The sequence below is a fragment of the Taeniopygia guttata genome, chromosome 3 (assembly GCF_048771995.1).
Source record: "Taeniopygia guttata chromosome 3, bTaeGut7.mat, whole genome shotgun sequence".
NCBI lineage: Eukaryota > Metazoa > Chordata > Aves > Passeriformes > Estrildidae > Taeniopygia > Taeniopygia guttata.
In genome coordinates, this window is record NC_133027.1 from 113941956 (window position 1) to 113967048 (window position 25093).

The 25093-nt window shown below is 47.2% G+C and overlaps 1 protein-coding gene and 1 long non-coding RNA gene across 3 annotated transcripts; one reads left to right on the forward strand and one right to left on the reverse strand.

Moving 5' to 3' along the window:
• Positions 1-51: 51 nt before the first annotated feature.
• UGP2 (UDP-glucose pyrophosphorylase 2) lies at positions 52-20352 on the reverse strand. 2 transcript variants are annotated; one of them, XM_030269283.4, is made up of 10 exons: positions 20230-20352; positions 14090-14217; positions 13458-13565; positions 6572-6757; positions 5066-5199; positions 4174-4471; positions 3515-3712; positions 2367-2609; positions 1931-2035; positions 52-1117 (listed from the first exon to the last, which is right to left on the reverse strand). In XM_030269283.4, the coding sequence occupies exons 2-10, from the start codon at positions 14201-14203 to the stop codon at positions 1010-1012; spliced, it is 1494 nt and encodes a 497-aa protein (XP_030125143.1). In that variant the 5' UTR covers positions 14204-14217; positions 20230-20352; the 3' UTR covers positions 52-1009. The 2 variants fall into 2 exon arrangements, with proteins under 2 accessions (XP_030125143.1, XP_002197165.3); XM_002197129.7 differs by lacking the exon at positions 20230-20352 and adding an exon at positions 19677-19841.
• Positions 20353-20834: 482 nt separating this feature from the next.
• On the forward strand, positions 20835-23641 carry LOC140683826 (uncharacterized). The gene is made up of 2 exons (XR_012055373.1): positions 20835-21514; positions 22102-23641. It is a non-coding gene; the product is annotated as an uncharacterized lncRNA (long non-coding RNA).
• The last annotated feature ends 1452 nt before the right edge of the window (positions 23642-25093 follow it).

The following is a 25093-nucleotide window of genomic DNA, read 5'->3' on the forward strand; positions in this document are numbered from 1 at the left end:
AGTGTGTGTGTGCCATTCATTGTCAGTCAAAATAAAGCTCTAAAATCACAGTTGTTTTTAAAGACCAACTTCTTTAATGATACATACCAGTGTTATACTAAGCTTATAAAATAAAGTTGTCTGCATGTAAATACAAGAGAAACATTAAGAAATCAATAGTGATCAGGACAGGGATTTCAATTCCTATACAAATTTAGAAACTCAAGAGAAGATAAATTAACATATATGGCTGTGACAATATGAACATAGGTGCGGTCAACATGATCCATTTATTGAAAAAAGAGGGCAGATCAAAGATTAAGATATTAACAGGAGATCCAGTCTTAAATGGGATGTGAAAAAGCAAACACCACACGTGGCTACTGAGGCATTTTTCTCAAGTATTGGATTCTTTGGGTAAGTTTGGAACACGGATGATTCCCACTCTCACAATACGGAAATGGAGGTATTGACAGCCTTACCCCAGTACCTCGACCTACAGCTGGGACAGGACATCCCACTGTAGCTTGGGAGGGGTTGAAGAGGGCTACAGGTTGTGAGCACATGAAATACAGGGTTTTAAGAGCCTGTTTAGCAGTAGTGAAACTTTTGGTTTTCAACTGTGCCTTCCTAAAACGTCACAGGAGTTGCCAACCATCTTGTCCCACATGTATTGCTTCACAGCTTTATTTCTGCAGTTACAAGCAATTCAAAACTACTGAATTCGAGGCGAGCCTCTGAACTTCTTATCAAAGAAGATCTGTCCATCTTCCCACAAGACAAACAGTATTGCACTTCAAGGTTATATTAACTGAGTTACAGAATCTCTTTAAGGACTGAAGCTTTACTTACGCACATCCATGGCGCTTATGTGGCTGCTTAAAGATAAGCAAGATAAATTAATTTTAAATTAATACTGCAGGGTACTGTGAAGATGACAAAGCATAGGCCCTCTGTGTACTTAGGTTTCTAATGCTTAAAAGGTTCTTGCACGACTGGCTGGGCACAGCAGCCCCAGCCCCTCCTGGGCTCAGTGGTCCAGGATCCGCAGGTTGCCAGACACGATTTTGTTCTCTAGTAGAGCTCCAGCCGGGATGTCAATCCTGTCACCGTGGTTTGCAATGATGATCACTGTTCCCTGGGGATACAGGAAAGAAAACAAGGCTTCAGAAACCTGTTGATGTGGAAGGAGGGAATAGGTTGTCTGGAGGAGCAGTCAGCTGTACCACATCCAGAGCCTGAACGCATTTAGTTGTATTGTTTGTGCACACACATTTGCACAGAGGTTTTAAACAATTTGGAACCTCTGCAATTACCATGCTAGATCCTACAAGCAGAACTGGTAACTTAGCTGAAGAAATGGTTGCTCTAAGGGCTCTCTTGCTTGCTTTGAAGTGGAAAAATGTTATCCCCGCCCCTGGGTGCATCCCAGGAAGGCTCCTGGTTCCAGAGGGACAGCTCAGAGCCCACAGCCTGAGCTTGCACCAGCTGCTGCAGCACCACCTTCCACCCCTGCAGCTGCCAAACCGCCCTAGAGAACTGCAGGTGCTGCCAGGACTGGCAAGATGCTAATTGAGAGAAACCAACTTGCTCAGCTCCAGCATTTACTAATAAATGGAGAGCCCCACAGCGATGGAAAAGGGCCTGAAAGGGGTGGCAAGGGCAGCCTAGGCAGGGAGGTGGGGCTGAGCCAAAGGACAGAGGTGGCACTGCTGTGAGCAGAGATGTGAGGTCTGTGGTGCTTTCGAGGTTAATAAATAAACCTGGGCCTGCACAGAGCAACTCCATCACAAGGGTCACTGTCCAGCCACAGCCTCTGCCATCTTTGGGCCAGCTACCCAATTCCCAGGAGTGCTCCTGTGGACTCTGTACAGGCACTGCCTCGGGATCAGCTGCCCAGGAGCAGAGATCAGTCATGTTTATTGCAGCAGCATCCCCACTGCACACTCACCTTTAATGAAACATTCTTCCCAAATGTAACATCACCTGAAACCGTGAGGTGATCCAGCTCCAGCATATCTGGAATACTTTCAAACCTCCGCAGGTAATCTTGAACCTTTTGGAAAGAGAAAATAAACGAGGCTGTTTTAAAGCCATCTGTGGATCAACACAAGTGTGGGAGGAGCCTCTTGAATACACTTCAGGAACCTTCCTATAACCTACTCTGAATCAATACAGAAGTTGCTACTTTGTGATTGTGATTTCTTTCAGAAACAACTGTGAGGAGCAGTAGTGGGGCTGCCCCCCAGCCCTGGGGAGCACACACAGCCAGCTCACCTCCCCTGAGGGCTGCAGAAGCAACCCACAGCAAATATCTGCATTCCCACAGCCTTCACAGAGAGCAAAAGGTGTGCAGAGGCAGATAACAGTGAACAGCAGGTGTTTACCTTTGTGAAGGAGCTTCCCAGCTTGACAAGAGGCACTGTGGGGAACTCGCGCTTCTCGCTCATGGTCAGCGACCCCGCGTTAAGGCTGTACAGGTTGGACATCACCAGCAGGAGATCCGAGGTGGTCTTCACGGGCAGGAAACGGCTGCGAGGCACGTTGATACCCAGAGAGTTCTCAAAACTCTTGATAGCAGCACCAACTGCGGTCTCCAGCTGGATAACGTTCAAGCCTCCATCCAGAGTCTGGGAGAGAAAACTCAGGTGAGCACATGGAGCAGGTCCTGGCACTCAGACCTGCAGCCAGCACCACATGGAGCAGGTCCTGGCACTCAGAACTGCAGCCAGGAACACATGGAACAGGTCCTGGCATTCAGACCTGCAGCCCAGCACCACATGGAGCAGGTCCTGGCACTCAGAACTGCAGCCAGGATCACATGGAGCAGGTCCTGGCACTCAGAACTGCAGCCAGGATCACATGGAGCAGGTCCTGGCACTCAGAACTGCAGCCAGGATCACATGGAGCAGGTCCTGGCACTCAGAACTGCAGCCCAGCACCACATGAAGCAGGTCCTGGCACTCAGAACTGCAGCCAGGATCACATGGAGCAGGTCCTGGCACTCAGAACTGCAGCCAGGATCACATGGAGCAGGTCCTGGCACTCAGAACTGCAGCCAGGATCACATGGAGCAGGTCCTGGCACTCAGAACTGCAGCCAGGATCACATGCAGCAGGTCCTGGCACTCAGAACTGCAGCCAGCACCACATGGAGCAGGTCCTGGCACTCAGAGCTGCAGCCAGGATCACATGGAGCAGGTCCTGGCACTCAGAACTGCAGCCAGGATCACATGGAGCAGGTCCTGGCACTCAGAACTGCAGCCAGGATCACATGGAGCAGGTCCTGGCACTCAGAACTGCAGCCCAGCACCACATGAAGCAGGTCCTGGCACTCAGAACTGCAGCCAGGATCACATGGAGCAGGTCCTGGCACTCAGAACTGCAGCCAGGATCACATGGAGCAGGTCCTGGCATCAGGCAGAGCTCCACCCTCACCCCCAGCCTGGCTCTGTGGGGCAGCAGTGCCTGTTACCCACCCAGAAACTCAAAGTTTGTTTGGGTCAGTGTCCTCTAAGCCCTTGCCAGCTGATTACCTTTGGGTTAACAATGATCTCCATGTCAATGGCATTTTTCTCTTGCAGCCTCTTAATTGCAGACAGAGCAATCCACAGATTGTTGGTGTTGAATATTTTGAATTTTGACACAGACTTGAACTCATCCACGTGTGCTTTAGGGACCTGAGCTATCTCCACCAGCCTCAGCTTGTTCTCGTACTGCGTCAGCGTGCCACCCTGCGAGGGCCAAATGAGAGTTTCAGTCCTGTTCATGAGAAGCCAGAGAAATCCTCCCCTCAACAGCAGCTAAGTCTGCTGGCATTGGAAGCTGAACCCCAGAGAAAACACATTTCTTGTTTTTAGTAACCAGCTACCAGGTTACTAATTATAGAGCATGTTTAAAGTACAGTCAGGACGGTTTGGAGAAGGTGCAGAGGTTGTGACCTGCACCCTGCACAAACCCCTCGTGCTCCCAGGCCAGCCCAGACTTTGCTCATCTGCTGCTGCCCAGAACACAGACCAAATCTGTTCCGTGAATTAGAACTTCCTAAACTTGCTGATTTTGTGCATCTCAGATTAGATCTGAGCTGATGTGTTAAATGGTGCCTAAAATAGCTGTGAGGAGACTGAATCCACGGATTCAGAGGAGGCTGGAGGTGGCCACCAACACTCTCAGACCCTCACCCATCTCCCTTTACCTTCACATCCGCCCGGGTTTTGTTTGTGACTTCCATGACAAATTCACAGCGTTTTCCATTGGGTGGGTTCATGAGGTGGTTAAGAATGTAAAGGTCCACAGTGGCACCCAAATTATCTATATTGGACACAAAAATATATTCCTTCCCCTCTGCAATGAGGTTGTCCAGCAGCCCAGAGTTGTAGAAGCTGGCGTAGATGTCTCCATGGCCTGGAGGGTACCAGCACTCCGTGTTCTCTCCTGAGTAAGAGACATCCTTGGCTATTGGCAGCAGAGTTTCCTTGTTAATTCTGGGATACCTGTGAGGACAATGGCTCTTGTTACATCCTCACCAGAGTCAGACTACCATAAAATAAAAATATTACAGTTAAGGTGCAGCTCTATGGGCTTTGGAGGTGTGCTTTTCCTGAGTATTCTGAACTGGAAGACCCTCCCAAATTCTGAGCTGTCACTGAGAAGCTGCAGAATGCAATCTACTAAAGGCACAGGTCTCAGGCCACACTGCAAACCAACTTTCCTCTGGCAGGCAGGTGCAGAGCATATCAAACACCCCTCTGACCCCAACCTGGATTAGAGTTTGTTCTTCACAAGGAACCAGGGCCTGTCTCCCTCCACAGCCCAAGGGCACAAACAGCAAATTCAGGGATCAAGGGGCCACAGCCAGTACACCACTATTTGTGCATTTCTTAGAAACTGGGCCCCACACACCCCCCTCCCCAATTTTAATACATTGTCCTTGACTGCCCAACCCCCTGATGGGGCCCAGAAGAGACTGGACACAGGTACAGAAGACACCATTGCTACCCCAGCACCTCAAACCCAAACCCACCCCAGCTGGGCTAGGGAGAAACAAACTGTCTCCTTCTACCCCAAGTGGAGAATTCTTTTGATACCTGCTTTGATTAAAAGTATAAATCTTCACACGGCTGTGACTGTATTTCTGCAGGATTTTCTTTGTGTCATCGTCTGTGTTGAAGGAATTCATGAGAACCAGAGGAACATCGGTGTTGTAGGATTTGTTTAAATGCTGAGATGGGAAATAAATGGTAAATTCAGCATGTATTATTAGCTTTAACTCCTGACACCTGAGATTTTGGGAGAAAGAAATGAGGTGAAACAGACTGGAAATAATGAATGCATGAGAAAAAAAAGCAGAGATGCACTTATGCTACAAAAATAATCCATCATGTAAAGGAAAATAAATCCCTGTTACTTGTAAAGATAAGACCCACACTAATTAATGTATTTTTAATGAGTGAATCTTTGTTTTTAGACCTGCATTGAAGTCTAAAATTTGAAACCACGATGCCACGAAATGATCACTAAGTTTCAGCTACTGTTGATTACAAAAAGCATGTTTTCCATCAAATTGTTGCCGTCTGTCAAGGTGACATTTCCACACTGTCTCTGCACAGGAAGCACTTCCACGTTTTCTTAGACTGAGAGATGGACAATTGTATCAAGAGCACATAATAAATGAAATGTCACCATGTTAATTATTTGGGAATCTATAGCATGGAGCTGAAATACATAAGAGCATTTCCACATGCACAACAAAGGCAAAAAACATCGGAGATCACAACAGTTCCACTGGAAACAGAAGGTGCTGGGGGAAAAGAGAAAAACCCTTGAGTGAATTTTCAGCTTTGTGTATCAGCTCACCCTCCTCTGCTGGAGCATTTGGGGTCATTACACTTTGGTGGAGTCAGAGACTTCCACATTGATGCTTTGGAGAAAGGGCTGCATCTGTTGGATGTGAATTTGAGTTTGCCATAGAACCATCTAACACACATGTAAGAGCCACTCCAAACACCACCACACTGAGGCAAAAACTGTTGGCACTCCAGAAACCAGGGAGCAGGCACACCCCACCTCCTGCTCTAATAACTGTCTTCAATATCTGCCCTAAGAGCAATATTCAGCATTAAAAACATCAGCTGAAATGTCCTCTCCCAACACCAGCAGCTGTTATTTTCTTTTGCTCTTCTTTCTTCAGAGGAAAATGCCAACAATTTCTTCCAGTGCAAGAGTTTAAATGCATGAAGGAACTTGGAGCTGCTGTGAAAAGCTTTACTCTAACGCATATAAAAAAAAAGGGAAAAAAACTTTTTTGAAAAGATAAACTTGCAGCTGGAGGGGTCAGAAACAAGCCCAGGAGTTCCCCAGGGCAGATAAGCTCTACAGTGTGGCTGTTTGTGTTCCTGGACACGCTCCCCCTGCCCAGGCTGGAGAACACTTGTGCTAACACACATGGGGGCACAGAGCTCAGTCCCTTTCGTGTCTGTTCTTCCCAGTGAATTCTCTCTTCACCCCAGCACTGTGACCAGACCTCATCTCCCTCTCCTGTTGCTTTTGGCAAGCCTGCACTGGATCCCTCCCAGCAGCTGAGCAGACCTCACCTCGATCTGCTGCACTGTCAGGTCCAGGAAGGTGTTCTCGTTCCGCACCCCGATCAGGCTCTTGGGGCCTTTGCAGCCCATGCTGGTGCCCAGGCCACCATTCAGCTTCACCACCACCAGCTTGTTCAAGACAGAAGCAATGTTATCAGGCAGGCCTCTGGCCTTGATCTTCTCATAGGGCTGGATCTGGGAAAACAAATGAACAAAAAGAAAAAAAAACAAGAACCAAAAAGCCAGCAGTCAGATATTCAGAAAGAAATTGCTTTCTCCTAAAAACTTTCAAAACTTACAATCTGGTGATAAAACCCACATTTATTCACGTGCCTTATAACACTAAAGAACATCCGAAAGTGAGTCTACAATACCTGTTTTGTTATGATACTAAAAACCTGGTTTATTATAATAATAACCTCTTTTCTCAAGAGGTTCTACAGACTTTGTGACCAGGCACTACAAGCTTCGTGCAGATGAGGAGAAGTCAGGCCACTTATCACAACCCTGTTCCTGCCCTGCAGAAGGGCAGGGGGATTCCTTGGGGACCCTCTAACTCACTGCCCCACAGGACAGCCCCTCTCCCCCTTCAGTCAGGCCACAATTTAAGAACCAGGCTCTACATGCAAGACATAACTTTCCTTCACTCAGCAGCTTGAACTCATAGATTGCTTTGTTTTTTGGGTTTTTTTTTTGGTTTTTTTTTCACTCTGAGGTTGTCAAAGGCAACGTTCTTTGGAAAATGTTGGTTCTTTAACTCAGTCTAAACTGATACAGAGTGGAAGAGAGTTCCTAGTTCTTATTCTGCTCTTTTCACAATGTGTTCATCCAGCTTATAATAGACCTTACAGGAAATCTTCTGCCTCACTGACAGCTGTTTCCTACAGGTTTAAGAACAGAATCTGGGTTACATTTGGGGCTTGTGATGGAGAGCAAAATCAGGCTCATAATGACAGAATGCCTCCCATTAGGTACTGCTGTTCCCTAACTCAAAGCACCTAAGTCAAAGAAATAATGGTAACAATGCCACAGTAAGAACCATGCCAAAACTGTTAGACCAGAGTCAATACAATTATCTTTAAGCCTGCCTTTCTAGAGATTTTCTTTTGAAGAAAAGCCCTGGTGTTCCAGTGCTGTAGCATTCTAGCTGCTAGAACATTATTTTAATTCTGATAAGGGGTGTGTAAGATCCACAGCTGGTTTTCAGAGCTGTGTTTGCTTTGGGCAAGGGCTGGGGTTCAAATGGAAAAATGGAAATTCACATTGCCCTGGAACAAGAGTCATAGTTCTGACTGGGATATGTGGGGGTAGAGAGGACAGCTTGTGCAATTCCAGATTCCAGGACAGCGTGGGCAGCAATCAGGGCAGATCCCTCACAGGAGGGAAATTCTGCCCCTGGCACCTGGAAAGCCTATAGGATGCACTGCAGGGTAACTCCAGTGAGGTCTCGTGGCTGGGACAGAAAGCAGCACCACAATCACTGTCATTTCATGAGGACACAGGCAGGAGCTTCCTTCCAAACTGCCAAGAGCTTTTCAGGAACAGAAGCACACAAAAAGTGGACTCTTGCTGTGCTTTGTCAACTGCAGAGATTATGTCCAGGCTGAAACACCCTGAAAAACAACTGTTCTTCTCATTAACAATGAGATGATAAATCCTGGGTATAATGTCTTGGAGGTACACCAGGAAGCTCAATGCACATCCTGCTACCAGCAGGACCTACAGAGACTTACACCCAGATTTACTGCTCCCCATCCACTCCAAGGTCAGTAACACCCTGCATTAGACCTGTACATGGATTAAAAACATCTCATCTCGAGCTTTAGCTGGGTGGCATGTGAGTCACATCCATGATGTTCTGACACTGTCTGACATCCAAAAAAATTATCTCGACTTTCAAGTCTCACTATGTTCCTCTTGCATCACTCACAAAAAGCAGAAAGTCTGACACTCAGTTCAGGGCCAGACTGCCTCAAAAATCATTTGCTTTTGCTAAAGTGCCAACTACCTTTTGATGCTTTCACTCTCATGCCTGAAAACAGCTTTTGCAGAATGTTCAGAGTAGAAGTCCTGGAGAAGGTAACAGTTCCATCAGGGACTCAGCTCGCCAGATGTTTCACCAGTTACAACACAAAATTTATGACTCAGCCTCACTAAATGTTTCAGTTTCTTCTGGCACAGGCATTGGAAACATCAACTTGGCTATAAAGCCCTGGATCTTGAAGGGTCTTTAATTCAGAGAAAAACAAATGTCAAAAAGCCAAGTTCCAGCAGGAATGCTGCAGCACCAGGACTGCTGGATGCCAGAGCTATCAATCCATGTGCAGGCACTAAAATGCACAAATGCCTCATCACCTACAAGCCTATACACAACTGGAGAAGTGCTCCACAGCAATAAAAATCAGTTTTTGCTTTAAGGGTTGGAACTGCGTGCTTGACAAGTGCATGCTGATGGGGAAATTCTTCAGGAAAAAGCAGGGGCAGGAATGACATGCCTTACAGAGGCATGGCTGCAGTGTTACTCACTTGAGACACGTCTGGCAGCCCTGCTTTGGGACTGCTCTGAGATGATATATGCAGCTTCTTTTATTTTGCAGCCAGTGTCACAGAAGTGATTTCTTGGAACAGCCTGGATGAGGCAACGTTGGGAGTTTGACTAACAGATTCCAGCAGCCTACTCCTACTGCAAGGAGGCTTGCAAGAGTTTGTCAGAGACAGACAAAATGAGCAGCAGGGCTGTCACCGTGGGCAGACCGGAAAGGAGGACGCCCCATTAGTTAATTTGCAGTCAGAGGAAACATTTACTCAGCACCAAGGGACACTTGTAGAAATAGCAGCACACGAAAAGGTCTCTGCCCTGGTGAGACCCCACCTGCAGTGCTGACCCAGGCCTGGAGCCCTCAGCACAGGAAAGCTGCAGACTTGGCAGAGCAGTGCAGAGGAGAGCCACAAAGTGATGGGAGAGAGAAAAACCCTCCTGTGGGGTCAGGGTGAGGAGAGCTGGGGGTGGTCAGCCTGGAAAAGAGAAGGCTTTGGGAGACCTTCCAGCACCCAGAGGAAGAGAGACTTCTTACACAGGCTGATACAGATAGGAGAAGGGGAACAGTTCCCAGCTGCAAGAGGAGAGATTTAGATCAGATCTCAGGAGGAAGTTCTTTACTCTGAGGGTGGTAAAGCAGAGGAACAGATCAGTCAGAGAAGCTGTGGCTGCCCCATCCCTGGAGGTGTTCAAGGCCAAGTTGAATAGGACTTGGAACAATCTCCATGTGCAGGGCAGGGGGCTGGAACAAGGCAATTTTCAAGGTCCCTTCCAAACCATTCCACAATTCTATGAACCCTTAAAATCTGTTTCCGAAGTTGAAGATTATGAAGATATTTAGCTTTTGAGTAAGGGCATAACATTCATTCTTTTCCTTCTTGATACAACTCGCTGAGGTGACAACCTGAGCTGCAGACAAGAATCCAACCTCTGGGGAAGAAAAAAAACAAAGGCTCTAATAGACAAGCTCCTTTCACACTCACATTGCTTTGGATGCTCTCTTTACATCCCAGATGAGGTTCTGCATTGCTGTTCTGAGGTTAACTTGATCACTGCAGTTCTCTCAGAGGCCTCCCAGCAGGACTTTGCTATTGCTTCCAATTCAAACAAACAGATGGCTGCAACCTACATCGAGGGGATTAAGTTACACTTGCCATGTCCACATTCTTTACCTCCTCTCCCTGTTAACTGGCACTCTCAGTGTACTTTCTTCTCTGGAGACTGTGACAGTAATGGGTCCTAACTATGCCAGCTATCACTGTAAGCCTTTGGACATATGAAAGCAAAGCATCTGGAAGGAAAAAACAAGGCAGAGGTTTACCAATATAGTGTGAAATGGGTTCAATCTTCTGTTACTGTCATCAGTATAAGCTGTTACACTGAAAACGTGGAGGTCAGGGATGAATCTCCCTTGCAGAGAAAACCAGGAATACTATAAAGCAATAAATTCTGTTTCAATTTACTGACAGGAGACTTTATTTGTCTTCAGGAAGAAGCAGAAGCTACATTCAGAGAACAAATATAACACACTAGATGGCCTAAAGAAGTCTCATCAGAAATTCTGCTTCTGCACAGCACTGTCCCTTTGCACTGGGCAAAAGCCTGAAACACTCTTTCCTGCCTAAAAGACAAAGCCCATAAATCCAATAAACTATTAATGAACTTTTTAAAGCTGCTAAATAAATAAAAAATCAACAACCCCACACTTTGGCAGATTTTTTGTGTGCCTGTGTTTACAGAAACACACGTATGTCTGTGTGTTTATACACACAGATACCCCAACATATGCCTTTTGCTCTACTGGGGATCAGCTGAAGATTAGACTTGCCAGAACTCCCAGCAGCAAAGCAATTCTCCAAAACAATCACAGGCAAATAAAGTCACACTGCAAAGAATTTGGTGCTTTCTAGGCCATGATCCTTGCAGTGTGAAATTCTCCAAGCAGCCAAGCATCCCACCACCTCATAAAACAAGGTCATCCCTACACGAATTATAAATCATTTGCAAGATTACCAGCAAACACTTTTTCTATACACCAACCCCTGTGCTGTTCTAACAAGAGCAGAAGGAGAATATGCTCTGAGGTTTTATAGCTAGGAAAAGGAAACTCAATTGGAACTGAAAAGAAGCACTCAGAATATGTGCTCACAGATGGATACCTGTCCCAAAGAACTCAGTACCGCAGTCTTTCAAAAGTTATCCCTCTTTACCCCTCCTAAAAGCTCACACTGCTCTAACCCATACCAGCTAGACCAGTAACTCTGAAATTCTGGTCTTTATGAAATCGAATTTTATTTAATAATTCCATAAGTCATACTCCTCAGTAAAGAACAATTTGGGAGGAGATCCCTTGGAATGTGTCTTATGAGGAACCCTTTTCATTTTCCACAGTATGTCCCTGACGTGACTGATGCATTAAAAAGGAGGGAGTGGATACAGCAGGGAGAGATAGAAATATTATGGTCAGCAGAAAGGAGAAAAAAACCCAAAATTTAACTCTGCTCTCAGTTTTCAAAAGCACTCAAAGCCACGTCCTGTCAGATCAAGAAGTTCAAGTATCCCTAAAGAAAGAGGTATTTACTAGGAAGTGAAGAAGGCATAGAAGGAAGTTTGTTTGCAGATATTTTGCCCTCTGTGGCACAAGCATGATTTAGAGCTCATGCTAGGAAGCAAAACTTCATTTCCCATCTTGCATGCATCTCATCACACCACAGGTGACCTGGTTTTGCAGAATTCTTACCTTTCTCCCTCTCTCATCAAAAGCTGCTACATAGCACAGGGATACATTTGAGAATGAGCAGTACAGGTCATAAGGAAATAAGAGAGATACTCTTTCTAATTCTGCCCTTCTCCACTCAGCCCTCTGTGACCTTAAGTTAGTTATTTTTTAGCAGCTTGCCATGCCTGGGAATATGCCCCCAGTCTACTCCAGAGCCTTACCACAACCTCCAGTTTGACATCTGCTCCAGATGTCCTACCTGGGTACTTTCAGACCTTTACAGAACTTGCAAGTTTTTCCATTGAAGGAGTGCAAGACTTGAAAAATAGACAACAGCTCTTCCTCTCCACAAAGCAGCCATTCACTCGCATCAAACTTCTGTAATTTAATCCTTTCTCTTGGCACAGGGAACAGTTTATTCCTTTGATTGTCCTAACTACCTTCTTACATATTTAAAAGATCTATCTGCCCCCCAGAGTCTCAGCCGCCCTATACTGAAAGAAATCCCCTTTTCTTCAGCCTTCCTTGTAAAAGTCATCTTATCTAGAAGTCCAATTTCCCACCCTGGCCTCTTCATTGAGGCCAGACTTCTCTCTCCAAAGCAACACTTCATTCACTGTTACAGTACAGAAAAGAGAGACATCACATGTTTTTGAAGTGAAAAGAAAACACTCAACCTTGGAAAAACCCTAGACTTGCTCTAAAACAGCATCATTCTTCAGCGCTTTACAGAGCAGCCCTGCATCTGTTCTGGAAGGAACTGGACAGGCTGCCTTTCACGGGGAACAGAGCCTGATTGAGGCACACAGAGAGCCTCAGAGAAGCCACAGCCCTGGGAGCACACACAGCTCCTGCAATATGCCAAGATCACCGGGCTGGGAAAAGCAAGGGTTTGTAGCACAACTACAGCATTCGTTACACAAGAGTCAAAAGACAGCCTGAGGCCACTGATGAATCAGTAAAATGAGGTTAGGTTTAATAGGAAGTATTTATTTCTGTACTAAACAGTGCTGAGAAAATACATAGTGCTTTTTCAGCAGCAGCTCAAATTACAGGTTATAAGTTACAACAACATAGACAACGTTAGAAAAATCAGGCTCCAAAACCCCCTACAGTCAACTCCTTGTTTCAGATCCCTCACTTTTGCTGAGCTGCTGCAGGTTACACAAGTTGCTAAATGAGATCTATTACCCAGCCCACTTGCCATATGTCCCTTTCAAATTATTAAACATAAAGGAGTGCTGGAAACAGTCTCAGATGAGATGTGCAACCTTCTTCTACAGGCAGGAGGGAAATGGGAACAAGGGTCCTCCCTACTCCCCCTCTAACACAGGTTTACTCCAGAGAAGGCACCAAATGGTGAGGTGGCATCTGTCCCATTTTGTTCTCCTGCTCCCAGAGCAGCTCACAAAATAATACCAAAGAACTTGACACATATGGTAAGCAGAACCTGATGCTCAGGAAGACATACAACATATGTCAACAAATAATTATTTCTCAGTTAGAACCCAAAGTGTTGTCCTACATGGTTTTATAGAACCATGATAGACCCATTTGATGGGTGAATACATCATTTGCTTCAAGTAGCAATTATCAGTTTTATTTTCCTCACAAACTGTCACCTAAGCACAACTCACAGAATCTTCTGGAGGTCTCTGAATCTTCCCCCAGTCCACAGATGGTCCCTTTTCTTGTAGGAATCTATGAAACAGCTTCTTAAATCCTTCCAGGTCCTTCTTAGTGTGCTGCAAAGAAGAAATGTATTAGTTAATGCTGGTAGTCAATGTACACCTACTCAATCACAGAAGCATTTCTACAAATTGATGTACAGTCTATTCACGAGAGTAATTTCATTAGCACTGAAGTAGACATGCTAAACTTTAGGTAAAATTCCAGAAGTTACCAAAAGCTCATTTTCACTAAAATGCTGAAAACCTACACAACAAGTCTTTTGTCAAAATCAGAACCATTACAATTTGGCCCACATTTAAGATAACAGCTTTACCCTCCCTTTCTGTAATCCACTGATGATTACACAGAACCTTTAATAACTAAAGATGATTAAACATTTAATAACTCTGTCACCCAATCTAGAGGGAACCAAACGTCTCCTGCTGACATTGTATCCTGGCTACTCTTCCACACAGATCAGAGCACATCCTAAAAATAAGGACCTGGAAATCTGTGATTTATCTCCTTTCTGAGACTTGCCTCAATGCCCTGGATCCCACTTGTCATGCTCTGAGCAGCTCCACTCCGTGCTCCTTACCTCTATCTCATTTGAGTGTGCAGTTGCAAGGATCTTATCGAGTTCTACTTTCATTGAATACTCCAGCTCCTGCCGAATGACTTCCTGAAACTGTGAGGAGCCAGCTTGAGACATTGCTTTGCTGAAATCTTGAATAAAAACACAAGAAAATGGTTAAAAAAAACACAAACAAACAAAAAAACCCCACCCCAACCAGCTTATTTAGACTACAAAAAGCCTTCAGTTTTCTTTAAAAAGACTGATAAACTCAAAATCCAGTCTTGTTTTATCACTGTGCTAGTAATTCAGGAATCTAAAGGTTTTGTTCCTAGTTACTTGGGGAACAGACCTTAAACTGGGCCCAAAGAATAATGACCCTTCTTTCAAAACTCAGAAGTACCCCAACGGTCCATCTCAAGAAGTATCCAAAACTCTGCAGCACTGCACTTTACTAGAGAAGCCACATCCTACCACATCAGCACACTTTGTCCAGTAGAAGGGCAAAAAAGAATTTTCTTACTGAAAAATTATGTACTGTGATTGAAGGTATCCCTCTGTTCCACAAGCAAATAAAAACATAAGCTTTAATTATTTACACAGTGCACTTTCACAGGGTCTTCTGTTTGTTCCAGTAAACATTCCCTTACTTTGTCGTGAGTATTTTCACACTCCAGCATGCATTTCAGTTACTAAGCAACCTAGAAAATTGGGCTGTCTATCACTTCACATTTGTTTTGTTTTTAAGAGTGATAAACTCCACAAACGTGAAAAAAAGCAAATACACAAATATTCTATGAAGTCTACCCTGCAGGAAGAACCGGGAGAGAACATGACTTTATTTTCCAACAGAAAGCATTGGAAGCGAGTGTATTCTCAAAAGACATTCTGAGTATGTTCTCTAAAGACCTCAGTTAATTTAATTTCTGCCAAATCCCTTGAGTGATCACTTCCCTGTAACACAGAGAGTGATGTATTGCCAAATATAGCTGGATTTCAGAAACACCCTGAACACTAGTGCAAAAAAGGGAGAGGAGGAAACTTTACAAGTGAACAGAGCGACACTGACAGAAAACATTGTTAGAAGAGGGACCTGCATTTAAAGTCTACTAATTGAGAACATGCATTAAAAGGCTCTTCTATCGAGAATGTCTAAGAAAGCCAAAGACTGTTCATTTTAATGCAATTTTGATTTTATTTTATTTTTCTAAGCAAAGTATTCCACAGCCTCAGCCTCAGTGACAGTATCTAATCCTTGCTTTGAAGCCCACAGAAGCCATTTTCCTGACTGCACTGTTTTGCAGGTAGGGGAGGGAGAGAAAAAAAAAAAAAAAAAAGACAGACAAGTGCTGCAGTGCACATAGTATGTGTGGTGCAACACGGGAAAACGCCAGCTCAAGATGAACAGTACACTGCACAATAGGTCCTTTTTTAAATCAAATGCTTCATTTAGTAGTAAAAACAGATAAGAGCTGGAAGCCTGTTAGGTGTATCTTTCCAGGTCAAATGTGTAAAAACACAGACAGCTCTCCACCAGGAAGCACTTTTTCCTACAGAAAAACAAGGAGGTCTGTACCAGCTTCATGCTTAATACCAAGCTGCTACAAGTATTCCTTTCATTCCTGCCCTTTGGGGTGATGCACACCCAAACAACTGCCAGCAGATGCTTTCATATGTTTCTAATTCTCCCTGCAACATGTAATAATACACCACTTCTGCTACAACAACAGTGGGTATTCCTCATTTCTGGCAGACCTGTAAAACATCTGAACCTCCCAGTGTGATGCAACACATCTCATAAGGAACCCTGCAAATCCCGAGTCCCAGGAGAGACCTTCAGTCGTGCCTGGAACACACTGGGGCTGAGCAGGCACAGCAGCCTCCCCTCATGGGGCTGCCATGCAATAGGAAAAGCTTCTTCTGCTCCTATCAGCCAAAAGTCTTGTGTCTACCAGAAATAACCACTTAGAGACTAAGCAACATCACAAACAAACAGAGATAAAAAGGCATCGTAAAAGTAAATATATGACAACGTCCTAGTTTAGGTTTTTTTTTTTTTCTGTAATAGTCTAAGTTCTTCACAAACTGAACGAGCAAATACTAAACACGTTTGATACCAACATCCCCGCAGGAAAGCAAAGCAGACCTGTTGCTTTTTCCAGTACCAGGCATGCAGAGCAGCAGCTGGATGGGACAGCTCTTACCAAACCCCAGCCTGCCAAAGCTGCCACTGCCCTACCCTTCAGCATCAGTGGGGATATTTGGGCATTCAACATTTATCTTCTGAGACCCCTCATCCACACCCAGTGTGTCAGGACACAGCTGCCCAGGCAGAACACTGTTAGTGCTGTTAGTCCAGTTATTATTATCACAGGGAAAGAGAGAGGAAGGGCATGGTTGGAGTCCATAAAAACAAGTGCTTGCCTGGTACAAGGAAGGGATCTACTCTGCATAGGTAAGAATGCGAATACTGTAACTGAGAGCCAAGAGAAACAGCAAGAGACAGCTCTTCTGCTCTTAACACGCCCCTGTGAGGCAGAGGCTTTGAGCATTTATCTTGGAAATGACCACCAGGACTGTAAAGGCTCCCCAAAGCAGTACTGGTGCATGATACGGGTGAACGTGGCTCCAGCTGCTCCCGCTGCCCCTCAGAATTTTTGGGAAGGAGCTGGTATTCACACATCTCAGCCTACAGCTGGCAGAAAGACAACTGCAGTCCCTCAACATGAACTACAGCTGAATTTAACAGCCTGGCTGAAGCCTGATTTCCCTTTTCACCCAGCCGTAACAAGGAAGTTGAAAGGCAGCGCAACTGCATATCTGAAAGCAGTTCTTCCCTGCAGGCAACTGAAACTTCCTAAGGCCACAACGAAAAGTAGTTACTGTGCCTCTAAAAATCAGAGGAGAGGCTGGGGTGCTGGATAATCGCAGGAAGAGATTTCCGAGGATACTTGTGGCCAAAAAATAAAATCCCAAATTATGTTAGAAAGAAATGTCTCTTCCAAGCTATTTCGCAACCAATGCCTCATATTTCAGCCTAAGCCCACTTTTATGAAACCAGTGCTCTTGAACGTAAGAAAAGGGTGGGATAAGGTAGTGGAAGACTCTTGGGGGACCTGCCCACACAGGAAATGAGCACAGACCAGAGGAGCATGACTAAATAGCTGAGACTTGAGAGAACACTGGGCTTTGCAGAAACAACCACACAGGATATCTCACGTTAATGCCTTTGGTAGAAAGTGTTTCCCCAAGCAGCAGAGACAGCACAGCACTTCAGTCAAGTTCATGGTGCTGGATGAGGCATGGAGAATTTCACTCCAACCCTCCTGCCCCCACCCACTGTTATTTCTAGCAGGCTTTTGTGCTCTGCTCTGACTGCTAACCTGGCCCCTGCCCTCACAGCACGAGCCACAGCACACACAAGAGTATTGGCAGGTTTATGGTGTCTAATTTTATAACTGCCCTGTGAAAAAAACATATCAGAGCAAGCTAACAGAAAGGAGGACTTTGTACACCACCAGAAACAATACAAGGGGCAGACCTCCTCGGGAAAACTGCACAAGAACACAACAGTGGTCACCTCTTACTGAGGGGCTCGCACATTATTTCCTTTCTGCTGTCCTTCCTCTCATTCTACATTAAAAGCAGAGAAAACACTAAGATGGATTAGTTTCGTTCATTAATCTACTCAGAAAAGAACTTCACTGCCTTGGTACTACGTGTAAAAGGAGGAAGTTGTGGGACAAGAACTTCTCTCATGAAAAAGCAGGGAATCTCTCAGGCTGAGGGTCAGGAATTGTGATTACTTTTGCAATCCAAGTAAGCATTCAGAAGGACCTACAGCAGAAAATTATTTAGGTCTCCCTGGAGCCAGAGTAACACATAAAAACCAAGAAGGGTGGCCAGTAAGTTACAACACCCAGCTAAACTTTAAATGCTCTACCCTTGAACTCTGTGCTCAGGGTACAGAGTGAATGCCTTACCTTCCAATGATTCCGCTTAAAGTTCAAGGCAATTTTTATCTCTGGCAGGGAGAGAAGTCTGCCTCTTTAAATACCCACACTATAACGTGCAATGCTAACGAATACTACTTTGAATTTTAGAACTGAACATACCCACTCAGCCTCTACAAAACATTTTCCTACTACTAGAGGCAAAATTTGCCAACACATGCTGAACTGAAGCATACGTGGAGTGAAACCTTTATGCCCTGACTCTTCTTGACAGATGAGCACATTAGCCTGAGCTAACTCAGAAATTTGCAACCCAGGAATCTGCTCCTGCCAGCTGCACACACCAAGAATTTAGGTGTTACAGTCAGACACAGCTGAATTTCCCACTTTAGCAGATGATCCTCATGCTAAAAATATCACTTGACATGACAACATGTTTTAGTACTACTGCCTGACAAAAGAGTATCTAAACAGTGGGTTTGGGGTTCTTTTAAGGCTTTCAGGATTGCCAAATCTCTGGTAATATTTTAAAAACCAATTATGATCATTACATAGGTTTCTACAGCTTTCTGTTTCAGAAATAACAGCACTTCTCTGCAAGATGGCTACCTTCAGCAGTAGTCTGAGATAAGCCAATTCCATTTGAAAAGAACAAACAGCAATCTATTTTCCTAATCAACTTCACAAGGGCTTATCTTGATAACTTTCGGAGTGGCCGGTTGAGCAACCTGCCGGCAACACCTTCCTCCTCCAGCTGGCTGTTTTCTGCCCAGGTGTCACAGGGCATTTGGAGACAAGTGATGCCTTCACACAGCCAGCATTGTCCAGCCCTGGACATCCACTGTGCGATGGACAGTGATTTCCAGAGCCTGCCAAGGCCCTCAGCTGCCTGCAACACCCAAGTTTGTACAGCAAACGACCTGCTCCTGTTCCTTCTACAGGCAGCATTACATTTGTTGACAGGCCTGCGTGGATTTATATTAAGAAACCCTATAGGCACAGATTTCATCACAAAAAAAGCACACCCGCACCACGAGGACTACAGGAAAACAGGGAAAGAAAACTGCAACGGCAATGCACCAAAGTAATTTTTCTTCCCAAAATGACCTCTTTGTGGGCTGGTCCCCTGTTTCACAGGGAATCCAAAACTCACACCACGTACGCACAGACGCGGAGAGGAGTGAAGAAGGAGAGCGCCGGAGCCTGCCGAGATCAAAAAACGCCAAAACACACTCAAGCCTCGGGGAAAAAAAAAAAAAAAAGGGGGGAAAAAAAAGGAAAAAAATAAAAAAAGGAAAAAATATTAAAAAAAAAGGAAAAAATAAAAAAAAGGAAAAGGGAAGACATTCAACCTCGGCATCCATCCTCCCGCAACTTTACCAGAGGCTTAGCGGACAGGGGAGATTTCGCTGGCGAGGAGCCCCCGGCCGTGCACAGCCCCGCCGCCCGGTCCCGCTGTGCACCCGCACGGCCGAACCGAGCCGAACCGAGCCGAGCCGAGCCGAGCCGAGCCGAGCCGGCCCCGCCGCCGGATCACGGACAGGGCTCCGGGGCAGCCACACCGCATCCCGGCGGCCGCCGCCGAGCCACGGGAGCGCGGAGCCACCACACCGGAGGCACGGCGGAGGGGCCGAGCAAAGCCGAGCGCGGCAGCTTACCTTGCAGGAGAGCCGACATTTTCGCGCTTTAGTAAACAAACGGCACACGGGCGGACGGCGAGGCCGCGCCCGGGGGTTCCGCCCGCGGCGGGCAGCGCAGGGCCGGAGCGCGGTGCGGCGGAGAGGCGGCGAGCCCGGCCTCGCTGGGAGCTCCCGCCCGCCGCGCTGCCCTCCGCCGAGCAGTCCCTCCCGGGCCGGCGGGCGGGCGGCGAGCCCCGAGCAATTTAAATTTCATCAATGGAAGAGGCGGACCCGCCGCGCCCCGGCTTTCGCCACCCCCGACCCTCCCCTCCCCTCCCCGCCGGGCCGGGCCGCCCGCCTCCCCGGGGAGCTCCCGGCGCGGCTCCTCCCCGCTCCGGGACGGGACGGGCCCGTGCGGCAGCCAGGCCGGGGGCGGCCCCGCCCCGCCCCACCGTGGCCCCGGGTCGGACCGTGCCGGGCCGGGCCGCGGGGCCCCCTCAGCCCGGCCGGGCGGTGCCGGCGGCGGCCGCGCCGAGCCCACCGGCCGAACCCGAGCCCACCGGCCGAACCGGAGCCCACCGGCCGAACCCACCTCGTCCTGCGGCACCGCGGGCGGGGGCGGGACCCGCCCGCCCTTCCCCCAGCGGCGGGGGCGGGGCCCGAGCCCGTCCCGGCGGGCCCCTCGCGCGCGCCGCCGCCGCCGCCGCCGCCGGAAGTGGGCGGGGCACGGGAGCCCCCCCCCACACACCGCTCCGGCCCCGAGCGGCGGCCGCGGGGACCGGGCGGGAGCGGCGGGCGGGGGACGCGGGGCCGGCGGAGCGCCGGGGAGCGGGGTTCCGGGAGTGGGGATCTGGGACCGGCGGAGCTCCCGGGGCACGGCTCCCGGGAGCGGGGACCTGGGGGCCAGTGGAGGGTCAGGGGCACGGCTCCCGGGAGCGGAGACCCAGGGGATCTGGAACCGGCGGAGCGCTCGGGATACGGCTCCCGGGAGCGGGGATCCGGGACCGGCCGAGTACCCGGGACACGGCACCCGGAGCGCGGATCCGGGGGATCTGGAAACGGCGGAGCTCCCGGGACACGGCTCCCGGGAGCGGGATCTGGAACCGGCGGAGTGCCCGGGACACGGCTCCCGGAGCGCGGATCCGGGGGATCCGGGACCGGCGGAGCTCCCGGGACACGGCTCCCGGGAGCGGGATCTGGAACCGGCGGAGTGCCCGGGACACGGCTCCCGGAGCGCGGATCCGGGGGATCCGGGACCGGCGGAGCTCCCGGAGCGGGGCCGGGCGGGCTGCACCCGGTGCAAAGCGGACTCGCCCCACGGCTCCCTGGCACAAGACACGGCCTCGAGCTGCGCCTCAGGAGCTGTAGGTTGGCCAGTGAGCAGAATTTTTTCAGAGAAAGACATTGGAACGTCCAGTTTTACATTGGAACGGGCTGCCCGGGCGGTGGTGGAGTCCCGGTCCCCGGAGGTGGCACTCGGTGCCGCTGACTGACCCGGTGTGTTCGCTCAGAGGTTGGACTCGATGATCCCAGAGGTCTTTCCCAACCTCTGATTGATGCTGTGATTCTGTTTAGTATTTCTGATTTGTGGAGTGTACCATGAGCTAAATCATCTCCACCCATGGTTTTCCACCCAGCTTTATGGCCACGTTCGGTTCTGGGGAGGTGCTGTGGCCCTGGGGAGCACACAGGTGCCCCAGGCCAAGCGTGGCTCCTGAGCTAGGCTGTGATTTCTCTCTTTGTCGACTATTTTCCCCGTTTTGCCTGCAGACACTTCCCTGCAGTGCTTGGGCTTCCCTGTGCACTGTGGTGACACCCAGTTATGGTAGAAACCCCGGTGACCCTGCCTGCCATAAATACCCCCCAGCCCCCTGCAGGTAAATCACCACCCTGGTTTTTACTGTCTCTTTTTTTTTTGTTTGTTTTTTAATCATCTCTATATAGCCCTGCAATACATGCTTGTGTATAAAATCATACATAATGCATCACTGAATCCTTACACCCACAGAGAGTCCAAGTGCAGCCAGACCAGTGCCCTGTTCCCATGAGAGAGGGGTGTGGGAATTGGCAGGTCCATTTGGGGTTGGGCTGGCTCACCTCTGCATCTGCCTGTTCCTTGGCTCTTAAGAAAACCAAAAATGCGAAGACCCTGTGAATTTTACATCCCAATCCACTGGACCTGGGAGCATCCCTTTTCATTTTGTACCACCAGACAGTACGGGGCTTACTCTGTCACAGGCATGCTGCCTTCTTGACATCAGGAATGCCCTGAATCCTCTTTATGTCCTGAATCCATCAGAAAAAATGTCCTGGATTCACTCCAGAACTTCAGCAAAATCCTGATACTTTTCTCTAGACATTGATGGGAGCTTGCTATTCTCTTAAATGCAAGATCAGCCCCACTCCTGTCCTTCCACTATTAATAAAAATGCTTTAATTTAAACCTGTTGCTCTCTTCCTACAGCTCAGCTCTGCTATGGTGCCACGTCCAATACCTGCAAGCCAAACACAACCTAGGTATTCTCTGGGTAGGACTGGGCCAACTTTTGTTCAGCTGTCCCTTGAAAGGATAATTACAGACATGCTTTACAGGGTAGTAAGCAGAGATAACTTTTTATCTGCCAGCAATAAAATGAATTCCAGGAGCCTTTCTCACTGAGTTGGAACCAGGGAAAACACTCCCTCCTTTGCTGTGTTTTATGGAAGGAAGGGAACAGTCAATAGTGAGCACCAATATTTTGGGTCAAGTAGACACAGGAACACCAAAGAGAGGTCTAAGTGCCCCAAATGAAAAAGACCCTTTTGCTCCCCCAGTTCCCAATGTCACCATCTCAGCCAGGGGGTTCAGCACCTTCCAGGAGCCTGGGGCTGTGTCACAAAGGAACAATGGGATAGAGGCACCGAGCCCAAACCTGGGCTGGTTTTATGCCTCCTAAATAAACTGCCTCCTAAATATGCCTCATAAATAAAATAAATAAATACAGTCCTAGTGATTTCTTTTGGTCACATCAACTGAGGAGCTTACACCAGTGCAAGATGCTGCCAAAAGTACTGGTCTTGTCCCCTGCCTTACTCCAGCCCGTCCCCCCAGGGCTGAGTTTTGGCTCAGCACTGGCAGTTTTTGGCTGGGAGAGTTGTCTTTGGGATGGGCTCATTCCTGGCTTGCAGGTGGGTGGAAAAGGGGAGGTGGAAAAGCCCTTCTGAAGACCCAACATCACCCTTTCATCTCATTTATTTCTTCCTTAGCTCTCCTTACTAAATTTCCCACTGAGGACATTTATTTTCACTCTCCTTTATTTTTCAGCCACTTCATTTATTGCCAATGAACTGTCTTGTTTGAGCTGAGAAGGGTCAGCAGATAAAGGAAATCTGTGTGTTTATGGGGAAAAGACAGTGTAAATGCCAAGGAAATATGGCTGGGAAGCAACTGGAAAGCCAAGGTGTGAACATTTTAATTTACTGACTAGGGAAGAATAGAAAAATCTTAGTTCTCGTCATTGTCCAAACAATATAAATGATAACACAACTACTTTATGGCCATTTCTTTCTGAATGATATATATTTAATAGTAATATATACTATAAATAGTATGTATAATATACATATGATATCAATACATAATACAAATACACAATATATAATATTGCAACATGTATATATGTAATAATATATACGTAGTGATGTGCATATATGTAGTAATATGTATATGTGATTTCTATATCTTATGTGTATTATACACATATGATTTTTCTATATTATGTAAATATATATTTACAACTTTATCTACAATATAAATTCAGGAATTCATATACATGTAATTCCAGGTGCATCCAGCAAAAAGTAGACATGATACCCACACAGATCCCCAAGGGGGGTGTGTATATATCAAACATAATTATTTTTTACTTAAAGATTTATATCTATTTTATCTATATACATTTATATTACGGGTGTATGTATTTATACAGTCTGTAAAAACTGTGTAATAAATATAGTTATATATCGGATTTTTTATTTTAATTTTTTTTCTTTTTTAAAATCTGAATTTTGGCCACCTCTGGGCTCCCTTGGGTGGGGCACACAGGGCAGGGTTTCACCTGAGCTCTTCCTGCTCCTGTTTGTCCAGCAGTGCAGCAGCTGCCCGGCACATTCCCGGTGCCTCCGGAGCTTTGTTTCCTGCCCAACACCCATTTGCAGTATTTCCCAAACCTCATCACCATCGCTCCCACTCCCTCTTCCCCTTCCAACGATCCCTGAGGGCTCAAACAATCCGTGCTCGGCATTAAGGAGTTTAATAGCACCAAACAGATAAAAGGTTTCAAAGTGCATCATTAAAAAATATCCCCGTGGCACCAGTCTGTGATACCCCAGGGCTTCAACATGAGGTGCAGAAACCTGTGACTGCCTTCTTCTGAAATCCTTCCTGATTGTTCAAAAAGGTGTAAAATCCACATTTCATTTCAGTTTAGTTTAGTTTAAGAAGTAAACAGGGTTTTCCCTGACCATGCTCTACTCACACAGCTATTGTTCAACTCCACGTGGTGCAATGCTGGAACAAAATAAAATATAAAATTAAATTAAATTAAGAGAATATTTTTAATTCTATGTCTTTCTGTCTGTTTCTTTTCCATGTTTAAAGCAAAGACACGCAGTACACCTTTGGGGCAGCAGCTGAAAGCCACTGAAACACAAAAGCCTGGTTGCACCTGAAAATCTCCTGTTCACAACCTCAGCAGGGACCATCTACATGTTTTGGGTGCTCTCCCTTGGAGCAGCAGGATTCTTGAATAGTGAATTATCCAGAGAGGAGCAGAACAGAGGCTGCAAGGGCAGGGTCTCCTGGTTTGGTGGGAGTTTGGTGGGAGTTCAGTGGTGCTGGGAATGGCAAGAAGCTGCTCAGGCCTCACAAGGGAATGGGGATTATTTCTCCCACAGACAGGCAGGACAAAAGGTCTGGAATAATTCAGGGTCTATTTTTACCTCCCTTCTTGCAGGAATTTTGTGGCAGCCGGCACACAAACACCCTCCCTGCGCTGGGGACAACGCAGCCCTCTCTGCTCGGAGGTGCTGGGGGAAGCCAGCCAGAGGGAAAGGTCCTGTCCTGCCAGCTGCTTCTCTGCATGCTGGAAGTCTCCCTACTGCTTTTTCAGAGAAAACAAAACCCTCCTGACAAGCCCTCATGACGAACGACAGATGAGTCTTGTCCTTATCGCCACCCGGTTGTCACCCCTTCACATTTGCCCCTGGAGCTATTCCCACTGCTATAATTAACGGCAAATCAGGTGTCAGCTTGCTCTGCTGGACACAGCCGTGCAAATTCTTGGCACGGCGCTCTTCCTCTCGGGGCTGGAAGCCAAGTGCTGGAGCCATGGCAGAAAACGGGCTCATTACGCCTGCAGCGGGGTGAGAACCTTCCCCTTCCTGCCCTGCGCACCCAGGGCTGGATCCAGGACCCA

Coding starts and splice junctions, on each gene's coding strand:
- UGP2 (XM_002197129.7), bottom strand. Junction 4,472..5,065: donor TATACTTTTAATCAAAGCAG/GTATCAAAAGAA, acceptor TTGTCCTCACAG/GTATCCCAGAATTAACAAGG. Junction 2,036..2,366: donor TGGGAAGCTCCTTCACAAAG/GTAAACACCTGC, acceptor TCTTTCCAAAAG/GTTCAAGATTACCTGCGGAG.